This window comes from Neofelis nebulosa, chromosome 2, assembly GCF_028018385.1.
Source record: "Neofelis nebulosa isolate mNeoNeb1 chromosome 2, mNeoNeb1.pri, whole genome shotgun sequence".
In the NCBI taxonomy this organism is placed as follows: domain Eukaryota; kingdom Metazoa; phylum Chordata; class Mammalia; order Carnivora; family Felidae; genus Neofelis; species Neofelis nebulosa.
The window spans coordinates 146,762,712-146,784,714 of NC_080783.1; the positions used below are offsets into that span (position 1 = coordinate 146,762,712).

At 37.0% G+C, this 22,003-nt stretch overlaps 2 protein-coding genes across 7 annotated transcripts in view; both read left to right on the top strand.

Annotated features, from left to right (window-relative positions):
- LOC131504415 (guanylate-binding protein 4-like) overlaps positions 1–17,285 on the top strand; it is a 39,412-nt gene extending 22,127 nt beyond the window's left edge. For all 5 annotated transcript variants that reach the window (XM_058716670.1, XM_058716669.1, XM_058716667.1 and 2 more), the window contains 2 exons: positions 9,606–9,673; positions 14,361–17,285. In XM_058716670.1, the coding sequence (XP_058572653.1) occupies positions 9,606–9,653 (48 nt within the window). In that variant the 3' untranslated portion in view covers positions 9,654–9,673; positions 14,361–17,285. The remainder of the gene's footprint in view (positions 1–9,605; positions 9,674–14,360) is intronic.
- The window catches only part of LOC131504417 (guanylate-binding protein 1-like), a 175,535-nt gene that overhangs the window by 111,575 nt on the left and 41,957 nt on the right, over positions 1–22,003 (top strand). The gene's annotated exons all lie outside the window — the stretch shown is intronic.

Sequence of the window (22,003 nt, forward strand, 5' to 3'; positions counted from 1 at the left end):
CTCAAGCAGAACTGAGAATTAGTTGGAACCAAACCTACATTCTCTCCCAAAGGGCATCGTTAGAACTGGAACACATTTCTGTAATAGTTCTCAGTCTTGACTCAGCATCTCCCCACCCTCAGTGAGATGATCCTGAGAAAATTAGGAAGTTACATGCCATAGATACTCTTACCATCAGTTTCAAATACATGGATATATTGAAAAACCCCATCAAGGAACACTATGAAGATAGAGAAGAAGATATGAAGATGGATATGCTTAGCTTAGCTGCTAGTGTTAAAAGTGAAACCCAACTTGATAATTGGGGACTTTCAAAAGTGAACTCTCCCTTTTAGAAACCCAAGAAAAACTGCTTTTGAAGGATTTAAAGTTCTGGGATCACAAATGAAATAAGCTCATAATTCCTGTTAGGAAATTATAGAATGAGACTTGTTATGCTGTGACTCATTTTTGAGGTATATGTGTCATGTTAGTTTCATTTAACAAAAGTTTAAAAAGTAATTATCTAAATATATCAAGGTCTTACCCAGAAAAGATAAACTTCACATTGACAAAATTAATTTGGAGAAATGAGAAGCAAATTAAAAGATACAGTGGAAAAAAAGATCAAATTTCCAGTAACATCAAAACCAATATGATACTACAGAATAAAATCATGAAGTACGTAAAATTTACATGAACAAAATTTTTTAAATGGTATGTAAGACACAATTTATAAAAATGGACAGAAATTAAAATTTCAATATTATTTAAGTTAATATGGACATTTAATGTGATCCAAAAATATGTCAAACATAATTTTTCAAGAAGTAGATAAATTGGGGCGCCTGGGTGGCACAGTCGGTTAAGCGTCCGACTTCAGCCAGGTCACGATCTCGCGGTCCGTGAGTTCGAGCCCCGCGTCGGGCTCTGGGCTGATGGCTCAGAGCCTGGAGCCTGTTTCCGATTCTGTGTCTCCCTCTCTCTCTGCCCCTCCTCCGTTCATGCTCTGTCTCTCTCTGTCCCCAAAATAAATTAAAAAAAACGTTGAAAAAAAAAATTAAAAAAAAAAAAAAGAAGTAGATAAATTAATTCTGAAAGTTTTATGGAAAAGCCACAAACAAAAATATCCAGTGCAATCCTGAAAAAAGACAAATGAAAGGGAACTAGCTTTAGCCACATGTTAAAACATCCCAAGAATTAGCATTGTGGTACTAACATCTGAATATTGAAACAATGACAAAACAGACTTGGAAGTTTAGAAATTGGTGCATGAAGCTCCTGGGTGGTTCAGTTGGTTGAGCATCTGACTCTTGATTTCAGCTCAGGTCATGATCCCATGGTTGTGGGATCAAGCCCCATCTGGGACTCCATCCACATTGAGCATGGAGCCTGCTTGAGATTCTCTTTCATTCTCTTTCTGTCTCTCCCCCTCTACTCGCACCCTCTCTTTCTCTCAAAAATTTAAAAAAGAAAAGAAAAGAAATTTGTGCAAAGTCATGCAGAAATTCAGCAGATGATAATTTGGGCATTTTCTTGTGTGAAGGAATATGGGATATTCAGCCAATGGTGTTTGAACTATAGGCAGCCATCTGAAAAAGAAAAGTTGGGTTCTCCTTTACATGTAAATTTCAAGATGGTCCAAGTAAATTTCGGATGGTTCAAAGATACAAACATGAAAAATTACAGCATAAAATTAAGTAATAGGGGGGAGTTAAAAAAATAATATGGGAGTAGGTAGGACCTTTTTTTAAAAAAAAAATTTTAATGTTTATTTTTGAGAGAGAGAGAGAGGCAGACAGACAGACAGACTGTGGGTGGGGGAGGGGCCAAGAGAGAGGAAGACAGAGTCTGAAGCAGGCTCCAGGCTCTGACCTGTCAGCACAGAGTCCAACGCGGGGCTTGAACTCATGAACGGTGAGATCATAACCTGAGCCAAAGTTGGAAGCTTAACCAACTGAGCCACCCCGGTGCCCCAGTAGGACCTTTCTAAGTATGACATAATGGAAATAGATAAAAAAAGATATATTTAAAATTTTTTTGAATGTCGTTGACGCACAATGTTATATTAGTTTCAGGTGTGCAACATAGTGATTTGACAAGTTTATACATTATGCTATGCTCACAAGTTTAGCCAGCATCTGACACTGTACATTGCTGTTGCAGTATCGTTGACTGTATTCCCTATGCTGTGATTTTTATTCCTGTGACTTCTTCATTCCATAACTGGAAGCCTTTCCCACTCCCTTCATCTATTTTGCCCATTCCGCACACCTCCTTCCCCTCTGGAAACCATCAGTTTGTTCTCTGTCTGGTACTACTTTTTTTTTGTTTATTCATTTGTGGTTTTTCTTAGATTCCACTTATGAGTGAAATCAAATCAAAACTACAGTGAGATAGGGGTGCCTGGGTTGCTCAGTCACTTAAGCATCTGACTTCAGATCATGATCTCACAGCTTGTGAGTTTGAGCCCCACGTCAGGCTCTATGCTGACAGCTCAGAGCCTGGAGTCTGCTTCCGATTCTGTGTCTCCCTCTCTCTCTGCCCCTTTCCCACTCATGCTCTGTCTTTTTCTCTCAAAAATAAATAAATGTTGAAAAAAAAGTTAAAAAAAAAAACTACAGTGAGATACCACCTCACACCAGAATGACTAAAATCAAAAAGACAAGAAATAACAAGTGTTGGCAAGGTTGTGGAGAAAAAGGAACCCTCGTTCACTGTTGATAGGAATGTAAATTGATATAACCACTATGAAAACAGTATGGAGGTTCCTCAAAACATTAAGAATAGAAATACCATATGATCCAGTAATTACACTACAGAGTATATGCCCAAAGAAAACAAAAACACTAATTCAAAAAGTGCTCCCCCATGTTTCTTCTAGCATTATTTACAGTAGCCAAGATATGAAAGCAATTTAAGTGTCCATCGATAAACAGATTAAGATGTGGTGCATATATATATATATGTACACACACACACACAATGGAGTATTACATGGCCATAAAAAAGGATGAGATTGTGTCATTTGGGACAACCTGGATGGAACTAGAGGGTATTATGCTAAGTGAAATAAGTCATACTGAGGTAGATAAAAGAAAATACTGATGAATTCATTTGTCTAAGAAAAAAAAGTTCTTCATAGAAAAACATGAGCAAAGATGGCAAAATGAGGAATTCATTTTAATATGTATCAGAAAAAATAATATAATTTCTTTAAGCCATAATGATCCCTTTAAAGCAGTGGGAAAAAGAACACCCCTGTCCCCCCAAAATGGGCAAATATATTAGAAGAAATGAAATATATTCAACTTTGCTAATAATATGAGATACGCAAAATAAAGTTTTGAGGCTCCTGTTTCATCCCTAAGGTTAGCAAAGAAAAACACATTTGATAGGATACTAAGTTGCCAAGGATTTGGAGAAATCGGAAATTTCCCATATTTTCGAGAAAGTACAAATTGGAAAAATTCTATATCAAGGTATTAAATGCACATACCTTTGATCCAGCAGGTTCAAATTTAGGATTTGAACCTTATAGATTTAGTGTACGTGTGCCAAATGTCATACGTGCTAGGATGTATGTTACAGCACATGTGTATGGCACAAAATCAGAAAACAACTGTCAGGTGCTGGTAATAGAAATCATGGGGCATTTGTACAAGAGTATTCTATGGTCACTACAATGAAAGGGAAAACTCTGTACTAATATGAGAAGATCTCTAGATTTAGCATAAAGTAAAAAAACATCCGGAAAGTATGCATAGTTGCTACTAGTAAATTTAAATATAATGAATATGCACATGTATTTTACATGTCTCAGGAAAAATATGAAATAAACTAGTAACTATGGTTGTGACTGAGGATGGACCTGTGTAGTTGATGTGAGGCTTGAGAGGGTAGCTAACTTTATGTCATATATTCTTCTCCATGCCTCTTACATTTTGTATGGTATTACTGTTACATATTCAGAAATAAAGACTTAAAACTGCTAAAATTAAAACTAAAATAAAAATACATGGAAAGGGAACATTTAGTAATAGGGTGGAAGGAGTTATGCTCCTTGAAACAGCATACCTCAAGCATACCTTGAAACAGTAGGAAGAGTCTGCTGATTACAACAGGGAGCTGAAAACCATAAGATATGCATCCTAATCTTGCTTTAATTATGACCTTTCGATGTTCCAGTCTCTAATTTCTTTTTTTACTGAGGTATAATTGGCGTATAACATTATATTAGTTTCGGGTATACAACATACTGATTCAGCATTTATATACACTGGGAAATGGTCACCCCCAGTCTAGTTGCCGCCCATCACCATGCAGAGTTGCACTTTTTTTCTTGTGATGAGAACTTTTTAAGATTTACTGTCCTGGCAACTTTCAAATACGTACAACACTATTATTAATGATAATCACCATGCTGTACGTGAAATCTAATTTCTTTTGCTATATAGTCACTTGGGAAGTTTGCTAGAATGCCTCTATGTTCCAACGCCATGCTTATAAAGGGAGTGAATTAGAAAAATTGTTCTTCAGTATCAACTAGATTTTTCCGGAATTCCTTTTCCGGCTGCCTTGTGCTGTAGAATGTGATATAGCTAGAATGAACTACTTGTGATTCTGCAAGCTGCACATGTTATCTTTGGATTCTGTGTCTTTGTATATTGTATACAGACATCCTGCCACCATACTACAATCTCATTATTTGCTAGCCCCTATCTGTCCTGACTTCCCCAGGAGGCAGTTGATCTGTTCCTCCTCTGTGTTCCTTATTGTCACCCCTGTCAGAGCACTTTTTACTACTTGTGACATTGAAATAGCCTGTTTATAGGCACCTCTCCTCTTCTCTTGATCTCAGGTGCTCAGACTTTTTCATCATTGTGAATCTAACTCCCACCACATAAACCCCAGATCTTCAAAGGTAGTTCTATTTTTAGCTTTTTGAGGAACCTCCAAACTGTTCTCCAGTGTGGCTATATCAGTTGCATTCCCACCAGCAGTGCAGGAGGGTTCCCCTTTCTTTGCATCCTCACCAATACCTGTTGTTGCCTTAGTTGTTAACTTTAGCTATTCTGACAGGTGTGAGGTGGTATCTGATTATGGTTTTAATTTGTATTTCCCTGATGATGAGTGATGTTGAGTATCTTTTTATGTGTCTATTAGCCATCTGGATGTCTTCTTAGGAAAAATGTCATGTCTTCTGCCCATTTCTTAACTGGGTTATTTGGTTTTTGGGTGTTGAGTTAGATAAGTTGTTTATATATTTTGGATACTAACCGTTTATCAGATATGTCGTTTGCAAATATCTTCCCCCATTCCATAGGCTGCATTTTAGTTTTGTTGATTGTTTCCTTCACTGTGCAGAAGCTTTGTATCTTGAAGTCCCAATAGTTCATGTTTGCTTTTGTTTCCCTTTCCTTCAGTGATGTGTCTAGTAAGAAACTGCTCCAGGGTCAAAGAGGTTGCTGCTTGTGTTCTCCTCTAAGATTTTGATGGTTTCCTGTCTCACATTTAGGTCTTTAATCAATTTTGAATTTATTTGTGTGTGTTTGGTGTAGGAAAGTGGTCCACTTTTATTCTTCTGCATGTTGCTGTCCAGTTTTCCCAACCCCATTTGTTGAAGAGACTCTTTTTTCTTTGGATATTCTTTCCTGCTTTATCAAAGATTAGCTGACCGTATAGTTGGGGTTCATTTCTGGGTTTTCTATTCTGTTGCACTGATCAGTGTGTCTGTTTTTATGCCAGCACCATAGTATCTTGATGACTCAGCTTTGTAATATGGCTCTTAATGGAAAAGCATTCGATGCTCATGGATTAGAAGAACAAACATACTTAAAATGTTTATACTACCAAAGCAGTCTACACATTTTAATGCAATCCCTATCAAAATACCACCAACATTTTTCACAAAGCTAGAACAAACAACCCTAAAATTTGTATGGAACCACAAAATACCCCAGATAGCCAAAGCAGTCGTGAAAAAGAAAAACAAAACTGGAAGTATCATGATTCTGGATTTCATTCTCTCTAAAGCCTTTAGGGCACAGTTCTAGTTTCTTAACGGTTGTGAGTCAAAGTTTAGCCACCTTCTACTTTCCCCAACCAAAGCCATTGGAGTGAAAGTCCAGTAGCTGAATCAGTCCCTAGTGACCCATTGATATCACTCAGAGGACTGCATCTCATACTGTCCATATGCATGTTTTGGTAAAGGAAAGAAGCAGGGATAAGCCCTACTTCCCCATGAAATCTCCCTAACGCATATGGCCAACACACATCATATACATTATCTTCTGTCTGAATGAGCTGCCTCTTTTCAGGACATACTTTTTATCAAGTAACACCTTAAGCCTTAGGAAACATACTAGCTGCAGTGAATGATAACCATAGAGGGAAAAAGAATGAGGAACAGTCAACAAAGCAGTGTTTACAAGAAATGATAACTGGAAAAGATTAAGAGTGAAGTAAAGGACAATAGGGCAGAGTAAAAGGGATCTTCACCACTTCCATGTTTAGTCATAAACTTCCTTTTGTAATAAATTTTGTAAACACCCAAAGATAAGCCTCCCAGTAAAAGGTGTCTTACATAATAGTGAATAGGAAATAATTGTTGAATCATTGAAGTAATCAAAGAATGATTTCAAACACATCTTGGACAATCTTGTAAGAAGACAAGTTCAAGCCATTTGTGTACGTGGTATTTGGATGAAGTAAGATGTAAGTTGCTTGGCCATTTTTATATTACCATCTCTATTTCCTCAAACTTAGTCTACAGCCTGCCTTATTTGTTGCTACCTTCTCACCTCTAAGCTGGAGTTGAATAGCCCTTGGAAATGTATTTATTAAGAAGACTCTTCAGTGTTGGCTGCTGTATAGAAATTCAAAGAAAAAATAGAGCAGTCCTCTCTCCAGGAATATAGGAAATAGGTTAAGGAAGCTTAGGAAAGCTGATATGACCATGCCAGTGGTCTCCTTTGGCCTACCTAGTATCTGCATGGCCAACAGCAGGGGGGAACATACCAGCACAGGAAAATTATATTACATTTTGCTTGACCGCAATACAAATAATATGTGTGATCAAAACAGAATTCACTATGAAGATAATGCCCACAAAATGGCAGACTAGAAGCTCCAAGCCCTTGTTCCCTCATAGAGACATTAAAATAATAATAACAATAATAATAATAATAATAATATGACTAAAATAATCTTATAGAACCTCTAGAAAACAAAGTAAACACAACAGTCAAGTGAACCCCAATCAAGAAAAAGCCACATTGCCTGCTCCCCTAGATTAAGGGATGATCATCGACCAATGTAATTCATGACATTAACAAAATGGAGGGGAGAAAAATGATAGTCTCAATTCTAAGGAAGAAACATCTGACAAAATTCAACACCTTTTCATGTTAACAACCCTCGACAAAGTAGAAGTAGAAGGAAACTACCTCCACGAAACAAAGGCCATAAATAAAAACTCACAGCTAATTTCACACTCAATGGTGAAAGGTTGAAAGCTTTTCTGCTAAGATTGGGAACAAGACAAGGATGCACTCCTTCACCAATTCTATTCAGCATTGTACTGGAAGTCCTAGCCAGAGCAATTAGCAAGAAAAAGAAATAGAAGGCATCCAAACTAGAAAGGAAGAAGTAAAATTATCTCTCTTTGCAGATAACATTATCTTTTTTTCTCCAGATTTATTGAAATCGTTTTGACATATAACATATGTAAGTTTAATGTGTGCAATGTGATGACTAGATACATGTATATTTTGTAAAATTATTTCCACAATAAGATTAGTTAACACCTCCATCCTTTTACATAATTGTGATTACTTTTGTGTGTGTGGTGATAACACTTAAGATCTGTTCTCTTAACAACTTAAAGTATGTAATACAGCATTTTAATTATAGTCACCATGTTGTGCATTAATTAGATCCCATATCTTACTTATCTTATATCTGAGAATTTGTACTCTTTGACCAACATCTCTCCATTTCCCCTACCCCTTAGTCCCTGGCAACCACCATTATACTCTATTTCTATGACCTTACCTTTTTAAGATTCCATATGTAAGTGGGAACATACACTATTCATCTTTCTCTGTCTGACTTATTTCACTTAACAAAATGCCCTCAGTGTTCATCCATGTGGTTGCAAATGACAGGATTCCCTTCTTTTTCATGACTCAGTAATATTCCATTCCATTGTCTATACAATAGTGTACACACACACACACACACACACGCACGCACGCACGCATCGTCTTTGTCTATTAATCCATTGATAAAAATTAGGTTGTTTCCACATTTGGGCTACTGTGAATCATGCTGCAGTGAACATGGTGCATGAACATCATGCAGTGAATATATCTCTTCGAGATAGTGCTTCCATTTCATTCAGAAGTATACCCACAGTGGGATTGCTGGCTCATATGGTAATTCTATTATTAATTTTTTGATAACTGTTTTGATTACTGTAGTTTCATGATAAAGTTTGAAATCAGGAAATGTGATACCTCTAGTTTTGTTCTGCTTTCTTAGGATGACTTTTTTTATTTGGGATCTTTTGTGATTCCATATAAATTTTAGGATTATTTTTTTCTATTTCTGTGAAAAATATCATTGGAATTTTGATGGGGATTGTATTGTTTGCTAATATCTGATTTAGAATTTTTGCCTCCTTATAGTTGTCATAAACTTTTTCTATACAACTGTGGTCATATTTGGTATTAAGGACATTCTTGAATAATGAGTTAGATAGCATACCTTATTTTTTTGTTTATTTATATTATTTTTGAGAGAGAGAGAGAGTGCAGGAAGGGCAGACAGAGAGGGAGACAGAGAATCCCAAGCAGGCTCTGCACTGACAGCCTAGAGCCCACTGTAGAGCTTGAACTCACAAACCATGAGATCATGACTTGACTTGAAACTAAGAGTCACACACCTAACTGATTGAGCCACCCAGGCACCCCAACATGCCTTATTTTTGATGCCCAATAAGAATTTCTTTTTTTTGTTTTTTATTAAAAAAAATTTTTTTATATATGTTTATTCTTGAGACAGAGATAGAGTGTGACCAGGGGAGAGGCCGAAAGAGAGCATGAGCAGGAAAGGGGCAGGGAGAGAGAGGGAGACACAGAATCTGAAGCAGGCTCCAAGCTCTGAGCTGTCAGCACAGAACCCGTCACGAGGCTTGAACCCATGAACTATTAAATCAGGACCGGAGCTGAAGTTGGACGCTTAACCGACTGAGCCACCCAGGCGACCTCTGACAACAATTTATATAAAAAATATTGTTAAATGTTTGTTTGTAGAAATCACAGTTAAATCATCTGAGTCTTGAGGTTTATTGTAAAGAATTCACACTGGGGTGCCTGGGTGGCGCAGTCGGTTAAGCGTCCGACTTCAGCCAGGTCACGATCTCGCGGTCCGTGAGTTCGAGCCCCGCGTCAGGCTCTGGGCTGATGGCTCGGAGACTGGAGCCTGTTTCCGATTCTGTGTCTCCCTCTCTCTCTGCCCCTCCCCCGTTCATGCTCTGTCTCTCTCTGTCCCAAAAATAAATTAAAAAAAAAAAAAAAAAAAAAAAAAAAAAGAATTCACACTGATTTCAATTTCTTTAATAGATACTAGAAGCTTCCGGTTTCCAGCGACAAAAAGCACAGATTCCCTGAGGATATCATTGTGTGTGATGGTAAGTCCACTCATCCTTCCAGCTTTTGTTCCTAAAACCTATGTTTTAACCTTTTGGGGCACAACACTATATAAAGGCTATAGGTTTAAGGTGTATGTGTACTGACCAAAGCAGAGACACTTAGAAATTCACATATTATGTTAGGTCTTCCTTTCTTCTGTAGGGTAGCTTATATGGATAATTAATGCCCCCAAATATTAAAATCTGTCCTCTTTAATTGTGTGAGCTTTCTGATGCCCCCCAAAAATGGTAAAAAGGAAATATTAAGCCAGAAAAATAATGATTTCCCCTTTATAAATCAGACTTGAAGAGGCTTTGAATGTGTACTCCTTAATAATGAGACCGCACATTTAAGTCACAAATTTAACAATTCCTAGACTTAAAATGGATCATTCCTGACAAGTGTTGGAAATGTGTAAAAGGACTATACTTGAGGTAGGGTGCACTTAGGTATGCCTTCAGTATACCACAGCGGAAACCATAGGCTGCAGAGGGGTCACACCAGTTGACTTTTGTTAAGATGTTCTTCTGATTCGGTTTCTGGAAGAAGGGTGGGGGGGTTTTCATATTAGTACATTAGTACATTTAGTTTAACCTTTTATAGGGGAATCAGAGCAATCTGCATCTGTGAAGGGTCCTCCTGAAAAAAGAATGAGCAAAGTGTAAGACTCCACCTATGGTCACCATAGGAGATATGGCACAAGCTGTCTTGCATGTGTAAGGGTGGATGAAAGAAACGGGGCACATGGCCTCAACCTCTTTGGAGAATGGGCACAAAGACACACTTAGAGGGGTGGCTGGGTGACTCCATCGGTTAAACACTGGCTTCGGCTCAGGTCATGATCTCATGGTTCGTGGGTTCGAGCCCCACGTTGGGCTCTGTGCTGACAGCTCGGAGCCTGGAGCCTGCTTCAGATTCTGTGTCTCCCTCTCTCTGCTCCTTCCCCACTCGTGCTCTGTCTCTGTCTGTCTCTCAAAAATAAACAAATATTAAAAATTTTTTTTAAAAAAAGACACAGAGAGTAGCTTGAAAGACGCTTTTGTGAACTCATAAATATGTTATACTAGCACTTTACTGTCCAAGTCTTATTAGAGACTCTTTCCTGAATATCCATCCTGCAAATTAAAATCCTCTGTGATTTCAGTTTTCCCTTTAAGACCTATATTTTCGGTGCAATAAGATTGAACTTAAGTTCAGTTAAGTGAACTGATGCATTTTTCAATCCAACATGTAGGCAAGTTGCCATATTTATCACAGCCAAACCACTAGGCAAGTTCCATTGCCTTACATTTTATGTAGTTCTGGATTTCTCTTCGCTTAGTCTGTGTTTTTCAAAATCCAGCAAATGCAAGGTGATTTTGGTTTTGGATTGTTTTTACTCTTACATCACAGTTGCTAAACTCTCCAGTTCTAAAATTCCCTAAGCATGTGAATTATGTCCCTAAAAGGCTATTATTTTTTAAGACATTTAATTTTTTAACTGGTCAGTTGCACTCACCACATTTCTGAACTGAAATTGTCTCATGTCTGTGCTTTTCTGGAAGGGCTGGTACATTTGCAGCTTTGTGGTTTTTCACCAAACTTTGTGTAACAGGATGTTAAACGAGACTCTTCCTGTCTGAGAATTTCCACCATTCTCTAAAGATGAGTGCACGAGGTGCTAAAGAACCACAATTTCTAAAACAACATGCTACCGCATTTGGGAGGAGTTAAATTGATAAAACATGAAAAAAGTCATTTCTATTAAATTAAATCTCATTAGCTTCCATCAGTTTAAGAATATTTTAACAATTCTTCTTTTACCAGGAGTATAATCTTGGTACTTAGACTTGCAAAATATAAAAAGTTATTTCTCCTGGGGTACCTGGGTGGCCCAGTTAGTTAAACATGTGACTCTTGATTTGGGCTTGGGTCATGATCTCATGTTGTGTGAGATCAAGCCCAATGTTGGGCTCCATGCTGACAGCACAGAACCTACTTGGGATATCCTCTCTCTCTCTCTCACTCTCTCTCTGCTCCTCCCCTGCTCACACATGCACACTCTCTTTCAAAATAAATAAATAAACCTTTAAAAAAGTTATTTTTCTTGTCAGCAAATTTTCTTCCAAATAATGGAATCTGGAAGAGAGATGCCAAATTTATTTATTTTCATTGCTAAATAGTAAAAACATCCTGCTATACATCCAAATAGAACTAGCCTTAGATTCATCATCTCTAGAATCATATCTTTATAGCTTCATAAATAAAATGAAAAATAACAGCAACAAAAAATGAGAGAGACAGAGGGGGATTCCTTGATCCAGTTGGTGAGGAAGGACTCTTTTTATTTGGATGATAGTCATGTGCCCACCCTCTCCTACATCAATATCTGTGTCTCAGAAAGGACAGGACCTCTGTACTTAGTGCAGCTTGGGCCCATCCCTTAAAATGTCCAAGTTTAATTTCAGGACTATTAAAATTATCTGTCTCAGATATTGTTGCATATCTTTTTACAATAATAAAAGAAATGTCAGCTCTAATTATTATAAAGTTCTGTTATCAAAATGAGCTCCTGACAACCTTGCTAGATGTTAGATTTTTCTAGCTGCTCTTAAAGCTAGCAGTGGTCAATGTGATTATGTTTGCTCAGGAGATAGAAACAGAAGTATGTGTATGTCACTTGAGAGTCTAGGCCACAGAAATTTGCTCCTGTACTCCACCAGTTCCATCTTTTCCCTCCTACTGGTTCAACTTTGACAGCAGTGGAGCTTTGACCTTGCAGATAAATAGGCTTTCTTAGTGGGTACAGAACAACTAGATGGAAGGAACCTGAATCCCTGCAGAACCCTGTGGAGGAATGCTTCCACACAAGCCTGGAGTGGTAGAAGCAGAGGTGCTATGGCAGCACCCTCTAAAGGGATCTCTATCTCCAGTGTCCTCCCTGTACTCTTTCTCCTCCTGCCATCAGAATGTGGAACTCTATACGCCTTTGGGATAAATCCCATTACTCAGGTCCCACCTGATCTTTCAGCCTCATCCTTAATGAGCCTGTGGCTATGGTGAACTCCAGTGGATTCCTAGCATTTGCTCACTACCATTGTTTATTTGCTCATTTCATTCTTTTGGTCTAAAATACATTTCCTCTCATTTTTCTTTGATGCAATCTGAGTTATCTTTTGAGATCCAGCAGTAATGGCACCTCTTCTTGTAGCCATCTAAAATCCTGAATATAATTAATTGTTGCTTTTTTAGACAACCAAGCACTTTATTTTTAACATTATGTTAGCAGTTATTACTTCTCATTTAATGGTAAAATATTCATGTTCCTCAAGATACAGGTTAGCCAAAGAACTTTTCTTTGTTTTTAAATACACAAAAACCGTGGAAATGCTAGTTTTGAAGGCCTGAGAGGTATATAATGATGACAAATAGGCAAAACGTAAAGTAATAGCTTTTATCAGCAGCCTTTAGTTGGGCTGATGACAAAGTCTCAATTTTGAAAATTCCTTAACTTTAAATAAACTATCCTGGCAAGGTTTGATGACATGTCTAAAGATACTTTAAAAGTGGAGATTAAAGGGCGCCTGCGTGGCTCGGTCAGTTAAGCATCTGATTCTTGATTTCAGCTCAGGTCATGATCCCAGGATCATGGGATGGAGCTCCGCATCAGACTCCACACCTGCTTGGAATTCTCTCTCTCTCTCTCTCTCTCTCTCTCTCTCTCCCTCTCCCTCTCCCTCTCTCTCTCTCTCTCCCTCTTACTTTTCCTCTCTCTCTCTCTCTCTCTCTCTCTCTCTCTCTCTCTCCCCTTCCCTCCCTCCTCCTCCCCCTCTTCCCTACTTGTGCTCTCTCTTTCTCTCTAAAAAATAAAAATAGAGTGGAGATTAAAAAAATTTACTTGTTCACTATCTTGAACCAGGTATCACAAACAATAAAGGTAGACCAAACTGGCTATCTATTATTTTCATTTCACAGATTGGATCTTTGGGTCAAGGGTGAATATGGTCTTTCCAGTTAGCCTCACTGCAAGACATCGAATCTGTTCCTGGAGTAATAGGGTCAGAGCAAACTGAGGTGTGGCCAAGAAACTAGGATGGGAGATGCCGATAGTACCTATAGTCACCATCAAAGATGTATCATGAAACAAATTATACTAAATTCAGGGTGGAGTGAAGGAAAAGTCACAGTCACCTGAACCTGGGCTGAGGGAAATGAACAGAGGGACACCCTGACCTCTCAGAGAGTGGCATTAGCAAGCCTTTTGTCTTTTCCACATTCGCAAATATTTAATGCTAGCATCTAGAACCCAGGTCACAGAGGAAGCTTCTCCTTCTGATATCCATCAGACAAATATAAAAACCTCCTAAATTTTACATTCTTTTTCCCCACGCTCAAAAATACTAACTGCTGAACTAAGGGCAGCTCTTGTTTCCACTGGCTCAGCCCACACTGTGATTATGAACAAGATGACATATTTATTACAGCTATCTCACTAAGCTGATTCACTGACTCAGATTTGTGCAGTAACAGTTTCTTCTTATTTCTTTTTTTATATATATATAGATTTCCTCAGTCCCACCAATATCAGAGTATTTGTTTTGTGGTGTTTAGCTTTCTGTCACAGTAGCTAGTGCCTCTTGCTCTCATTCAAGAATATTGCAAGGCTATAGATCTTGACTCTAAAACTATTTATTCTTTTATCCCCAGATTTTTATCAGCTGAAGAATTGCATCAAATAGATTGATGGCCTGAAACTGCTTAAAGTCTGCATTTCCAGGAACTCGATGTGGTTTAGGATATCATCAGTTTGGGGCTCCTTCTTCTTATGCTTCAGGATGCTAAATGGGACTCTTCTGTTAGGGGTCCACTAAGTGTCCTGGACTGAAAACACTAGGTGCCAAATAACTAATTCCCAAGCAAGGTGCCACATCAGCTTTTACAGTTAGGTTAAACTCAAGACAGTAGAAGAAAAATAATATGATTATATCAATTAATGAAGAAAAAGCATTTGACAAAAGTCTAACACTCACTCGTGATGAAACCTTTCACAAATTAGGAATAGTGGGGTATTTCCTCAACTTGATAAAGAATAGCTGAAAAAAACCTACAAGCATACTTAATGGTGAAAAGCTAGATGCTTTCCTGTAAGATTAGGAACAAGGCAATGATGTCTGCTTTCACTTCTATTGAACATCATGGAAGTCCTAATGAAATAAGAAAAGAAAAGGAAAGATATATAGATTTTTTTATGTAGAAAGTCTCAAAACATCATCAACAACAACAAAAAATTCCTGGCACTAATAAGTGATTATAGCAAGGTTGCAGGATACAAGGTTTACATACAAAAATCAATTGCTTGCTTATACATCGGCAATGAACACGTGGAATTTGAAATTAATAACACAATATCATTTATGTTAGCACTCCTGAGAAAGAAATACTTAGGTTATACATCTGAAAAAAAAATATGTGTAAGGTCTAATGAAGAAAATAACAACTCTGTTGAAAGAAAACAAAGAAAAATCTAAATAAATGGGAACACTCAGTATTGTCAAGATGTCAGTTCTATAGATTCAATATAATCCCAGTAAAAATGCCAGCAAGTTATTTTGTGGATATTGACAAACTAATTCTGAAGTTCATATGGAGACGCAAAAGACCCAGAATATACAGCAAATACTGACGGAGAAGAAAATGTCAGAAACTGAAACTACCCAGCTTTAAGACTTACTATAAAATTATAGTAATCAAGACTGTGTGGCACTGGAAAAAGAATAGACAAGTAGATCAATGGAACAGAATAGAGGGTCCAGGAATAGACTCACACAACTATAGTTAACTGATCTCTGACGAAGAAGAGCAAATCAGTGGATAAAGCATAATCTTTTCAATAAATGCTGCTGGAACAACTGCACATTCATATACAAAAAAAAAAGGAAGGAAAAGAAAAAGAATCTAGACACAGATCTTACAATTTTGATAAAAATGAATTCAAGTTGGATCATAGATCTAAATGTAAAACATAAAACTCCTAGAAGATAAGATAGAGGAAAAACCTAGGCGACCTTTGGTTTATTGATAACTTTTTAGATACACTACCAAAAATCACAATCAATGAAAAGAAAATTGGTAAGTTGTACTTCACTGAAATTGAAAACTTTTGATGTTCAAAACACAGTATTCAAAGAGTGAAATGACAACGTACACATTAAGAGAAAATATTTACAGAAAACATGTCTGATAAAGAACTGATGTCCAAAATACACAAACAACTCTTAAGACTCAAGAATAAGAAAACAACCCAATTTAAAAATGGGCAAAAGATCTGAACAGACACCTCACAAAGATTCACAGATGTCAAGCAAGCATCTGAAAGGATGCCCCACATCATATGTCTTTAGAGAACCCTACATTAAAACCACAATAAGAGGGGCACCTGGGTGGCATAGTCAGTTAAGCTTCCGACTTTGGCTCAGATCATGATCTTGGCAGTTCGTGAGTTCAAGACCCGCTTTGGGCTCTGTGGTGACAGCTCAGAGCCTGGAGACTGCTTCGGATTCTATGTCCCCCCATCTCTCTGCCCCTCCCCTGCTCTCTTTCAAAAATAAATAAACATTAAAAAGGAAAAATTCTATCTTTTGGGATGTGCACTGGGTGTTGTATGGAAACCAATTTGACAATAAATTTCATATATTAAAAAATAAATAAAAATTAAAAAATAAAAAAATAGATATTTACATATGTCAAAAAAAAGAAAAAATTGTAAAAATAATTTTACAAAAATAAAACCACAAAAGATACCACTAAACACAAACCAAAATGGCTAAAACCTAGAATGCTGATGACACCAAATACTAGTAGAAGATATGAAGTGATAATAACTCCCATTCATTGCTGTGGGACTGCGAAATGGTTTGGCCATTTTGGAAGACATTTTTGTAGTTTCTCCCAGTGCTTAACACTTACATTCCGATCCAGGGATTGTGCTCCAGTATTTACCAAAATGAGTTGAAAACTTAATTTACAAAAAACCTGCATACAGATGTTGAAAGTAGCTTTATGTATAATTGCCAAAACTTAGAAGCAACCAACATATGCTTCAGCAGGTGAATAGATAAACAAATTGTGATATATCTGGTCAATGGAATGTTAATTCAATCCTAAAAAGAAATGGGCTCTCAAGGCACGAAAAGACGTAAGCAGACTTCAGTACAATTTGCTAAGTGAAAATTTCAGAAGCCCATCTGAGAGGCTACATATTGTCATCCAACTATATGACATTCTGAAAAGGTAAAACAGTAAAAATACCAGTGGTTGCTAGAGGCTCAAAGGGAGAAAGTGTGGTATGAATAGCTGGAGGTCTTTTGGGAAATGAAACTATTCTGTATGTACATACATATAAAACATACAAAATGTACCACACTAAGTGAACTCTAATATGGAATTTAGTTAATAATCTTTCAACATTGATTCAGCATTCATAACAAATGTACATGCTAATGTAAGATGGAAATAACTGGGGAAAACTGGGGGATGGAGTGGGCTAAGGGATATATGGAAACTCTTACTTTTTGCTTTATTTATGTAAACCTAAAACTGATCTAAACAAAATAAAGTCTTAATTTAACATAATGCATAGGGCATCAAAGAATGTAATTTCAGGCATCTGGGTGGCTCAATCGGTTAAACATCCAACCCTTGATCTTGGCTCAGGTCATGATCTCACAGTTTGTGAGATCCAGCCCCACGTTGGGTGCTGCACTGACAGCATGGAGCCTGCTTGGGATTCTCTTTCTTCCTCTCTGCTTCTCCCCTGCTCATGCATTCTCGCTCTCGCTCTCTCTCTCTCTCTCTCAAAATAAATGCATAATCTTAAAAAACAAACAATGTAGTTTCAATTCAATCAATTTGACACTATATTACATTAGGTAGGAATTTTTTAAGTTTTATTTTAATTCCAGCTAATTAACATACAGTATTGTATTTGTTTCAAGTGTAAAATATAGTAATATAACACTTCCATATATCACCCTGTGCTCATCACAGCAATTGCACTCCTTAATCCCTGTCATCTATTTAACCCATCCCCACACCCACCTCCTCTCTGGTAACCATCAGTTTGTTCTCTATAGTTAAGGGTCTGTTTCTTGGTTTGTCTCTCTCTCTCTCTCTCTCTCTCTCTCTCTCTCTCTCTCTCTTTTTCTCTCTCTCTCTCTCTTTTAATCCCTTTGCTCATTTGTTTCTTAAATTCCACATATGAGTGAAATCATACACTATATGTCTTTATCTAACTTATTTCACTTAGCATTCACTTAGTTCCATCCATATCATTTTAAATGGCAAGATTTCATTGTATTTTGTTTGTTTTCAGGAGTAGAATTTAGTGATTTATCACTTATATATATCACCTAGTGCTCAACATGACAAGTGCCCTTCTTAATACCCATCACCCATTTAACCCGTCCCCCATTTAACCACTTCCCTCCATCAACCCTCAGTTTGTTCTCTGTTGTAAAGAGTCTCTTATGGTTTCTCTCTCTCTCAATATTTCATTCTTTTTTATGGCTGAGTAATATTCCAGTGTGTGTGTGTGTGTGTAGACATACATACATCCCATATCTTCTTTATCCATTCATCAGTTGATGGACACTTGGGCTATTTCCATAGTTTGGCTATTGTAGGTAATGCTGCTATAGAAACTGTATAAATATTGTATAAATGCTGCTATGTATCTCTTTGAGTTAGTATTTTTATATCCTTTGGGTAAATACCTAGTAGTGCAATTGCTCAGTTGTAGGGTTGTTCTATTTTTAACTTTTCAAAGAAACTCCATACTGTTTTGCACAGTGGCTGCACCAGTTTGCATTCATACCAGCAGTGCAAGAGAATTCCCCTTTCTCCACATCCTTGCCAACACTTGTTTCATGTGTTGTTGATTTTAGCCATTCTGACAGGTGTGAGGTGATATCTCATTTTAGTTTTTATTTGAATTTCCTTGATGAGTGATGTTGAGCATCTTTTCATTTGTCTGTTAGTCATCAGGATGTCTTCTTTGGAAAATGTCTATTCATATCTTCTGTCCACTTCTTAACTGGATAATTTGTTTTTTAGGTGTTCAGTTTGATAAGTTCTTTATATATTTTGGATACTTTATCAGATATGTCTTTTGCAAATATCTTCTCCCATTCCATAGGCTACCTTTTAATTTTGTTGACTGTTTCCTTCACTGTGCAGAAGCTTCTTATTTTGATGAAGTCCCAATAATTTATTTTTGCGTTTGTTTTCCTTGCCTTAGTATACATACCTAGAAAGAAGGTGCTACAACTGATGTCAGAAAGGTTGCCGCTTTGTGTTCTCTACTAGGATTTTTAAGGTTTCAAGTCTCACATAGTCTTTAATCTATTTTGAACTTATTTTTCTGATTGGCGTAAGAAAGTGGTCCGGTTTCCTTCTTTTGCATGTAGGTTTCCAGTTTTCCCAGCACCATTTGTTGAAGAGATAGTCTTTTTCCCATTGGATATTCCTTCTGCTTTGTTGAATATTAACTGACAATATAGTTGTAGGTTCATTTTTGGATTTTCTCTTCTGTTCTATTGATCTGTGTGTCTGTTTTGTGGCAGTTTTGATTACTACAGGTTTGTAATGTAACTTGAAGTCCAGAATTGTGATGCCTCCAACTTTGCTTTTACTTTTCAAGGTTGCTTTGGTATTCTGAGTCTTTTGTGGTTCCATACAAATTTTAGGATTCTTTGTTCTAGTTCAGCGAAAAATGCTGTTGGTATTTCAGTAGGGATTTTATAAAATGTATAAATTGCTTTGGGTAGCATAGACATTTTAACAATATATGCTCTTCCAATCTGTGAGCATGGAATGTCTTTCCATATTATCATGTCATCTTCAGTTTCTTTCATCAGTGTTTTCACAGTATAGGTCTTTCACCTCTTTGGTTAGGTTTATTCCTAGGTATCTTATTGTTTTCAGTGTAGTTGTAAATGGGATCGATTCCTTAATTTCTCTTTTTGCTGCTTCATTATTGGTGTATAGAAATGCAACAGATTTCTGTACATTGATTTTCTATCCTGCTGCTTTCCTGAATTTGGGCGTCAGTTTTAGCAGATTTTTGATGGAGTCTTTCAGGTTTTCTATATAAAGTATCATGTCATCTGCAAACAGTGAAATCTCACTTCTTTCTTGCTGATTTTGGGTGCCTTTTATTTCTTTTTATTGTCTAATTGCTGAGGCTAGGACTTCCAGTACTAGGTTAAATAACAGTGGTGAGAGTGGACATCCCTGTCTTGTCCCTGACTGTAGAGGAAAAGCTCTCAGTTTTTGGCCATTGAGGATGATATTCACTGTTTTTCATATATGGCCTTTATTATGTTGAGGTATGATATTAGCTGTTTTTTGTATATAGCCTTTATTACATTGAGGTATGTTCCCTCTAAACCTACTTTGTTAGAGTTTTTATCATGAATGTATGTTGAACTTTGTCAAATGCTTCTTCTGCATCTACTCAAATTATCTAGTGGCTCTTATCCCTTCTTTTATTAATATGGTGCATCATGTTGATTGATTTGCAAATATTGAACCACCCTTGCAACCCAGGAATAAACCCCACTTGATTATGGTGAATGATTGTTTAAATGTATTGTTGGATTCGGTTTGCTAGTATTTTATTGAGAATTTTTGCATCCATGTTAATCAGGAATATTGGCCTGTAGTTTTCTTTTTTAGCAGAGGCTTTGTCTGCTTTTGGAATGAATGAAGGTAATCCTGACCTCATAAAATGAGTTTGGAAGTTTTCCTTTTCAATTTTCTGGAGTAGTTTGAAAAGAATACGTATTAACTCTTCTTTATTTTTTTTTTTTAACGTTTTATTTATTTTTGAGACAGGGACAGACAGAGAATGAACAGGGGAGGGTCAGAGAGAGGGAGACACAGAATCTGAAACAGGCTTCAGGCTCTGAGCTGTCAGCACAGAGCCCGATGCAGGGCTCGAACCCATGGACTGCGAGATCATGACCTGAGCCAAAGCCGGCCACTTAACCGACTGAGCCACCCAGGCGCCCTTTAACTCTTCTTTAAATGTTTGGTAGAATTCACCTATGAAGCCATTTGGTCCTGGGCTTTTGTTTGTTGGGAGTTTTTTGATTACTGATTCAGTTTCTTTCCTATTATCAGTCTGTTCAAAGTTTCTATTTCTTCCTATTTCAATTTTGGTGGCTTTTATGTTTCTAGGAATTTAATAATTTCTTCCAGGTTGGCATATAGTTTTTCATAATATTCTCTTGTAATTGTGTATATTTCTGTGGTATACCTTGTTATCTCCCCTCTCACATTTGTGAATTTATTTGGGTTCTCTCTCTCTCCCTGTCTTGGTAAGTCTAACTAGGGAATTATCAATTTTAATAATTTTTTCAAAGATCCAGCTCCTGGTTTCATTGATCTGTTCTATTGGGTTTTTGGTGTTTTTTTTTAGTGTCTCTGTCATTTATTTCTGCTCTAATCTTTATTATTTCCTTCCTTCTGCTGACTTTAGGCTTCATTTGTTGTTCTTTTTCTAGCTCCATTAAGCATAAGGTTAGATTGTTTTAGATTTTTCTTGCTTCTTGAAGTCGGCCTGTATTGCTATATACTTCCTTCTTATGACCTCTTTTGCTGCATCCCAAGGGTTTTGGACCATTGTGTTTTCATTCTCATTTGTTTCCATGTGTTTTTTTTATTTCTTCTTTGATTTCCTGGTTGATGCATTCATTCTTTAGTAGCATATTGTTTAACCTCCATGTATTTGTGGTCTTTCTGTATTTCCTCTTGTGGTTGACATCTAGTTTCATAGCGTTGTGGTCACAAAAGGTACATGGTATGATTTTAATCTTTTTGTATTGTTGAGGCCTGTTTTTTGACCTAATATGTGATCTATTCTAGAGAATGTTCCATGTGCTCTTAGAAAGAATGTGTATGCTGCTGTTTTAGGATGGAATATTTTGTATATATCTGTTAAATCAGTCTGTTCCAGTATGTCATTCAAAGCCATTGTTTCCTTGTGGATTTTCTGCTTAGATGCTCTGTCCATTGATGTAAGTGGGGTCCCCTGTTATAATTGTGTTATTATCAATTAGTTCATTTATGTTTGTTATTAGTTGCTTTATATATTTGGGTTCTTTCATGTTGGGTGCATAAATATTTACAATTGTTATATCTTCTTGTTGTATTGTCCCCTTTATGATTATATAATGACCTTTGTCTCCTGTTACAGACTTTGTTTTAAAGTCTAGTTTGTTTTATATAAGTATTGCTACTGTGGCTTTCTTTCGACATCCATTTGTGTGATAAATGTTTCTCCACCCCCT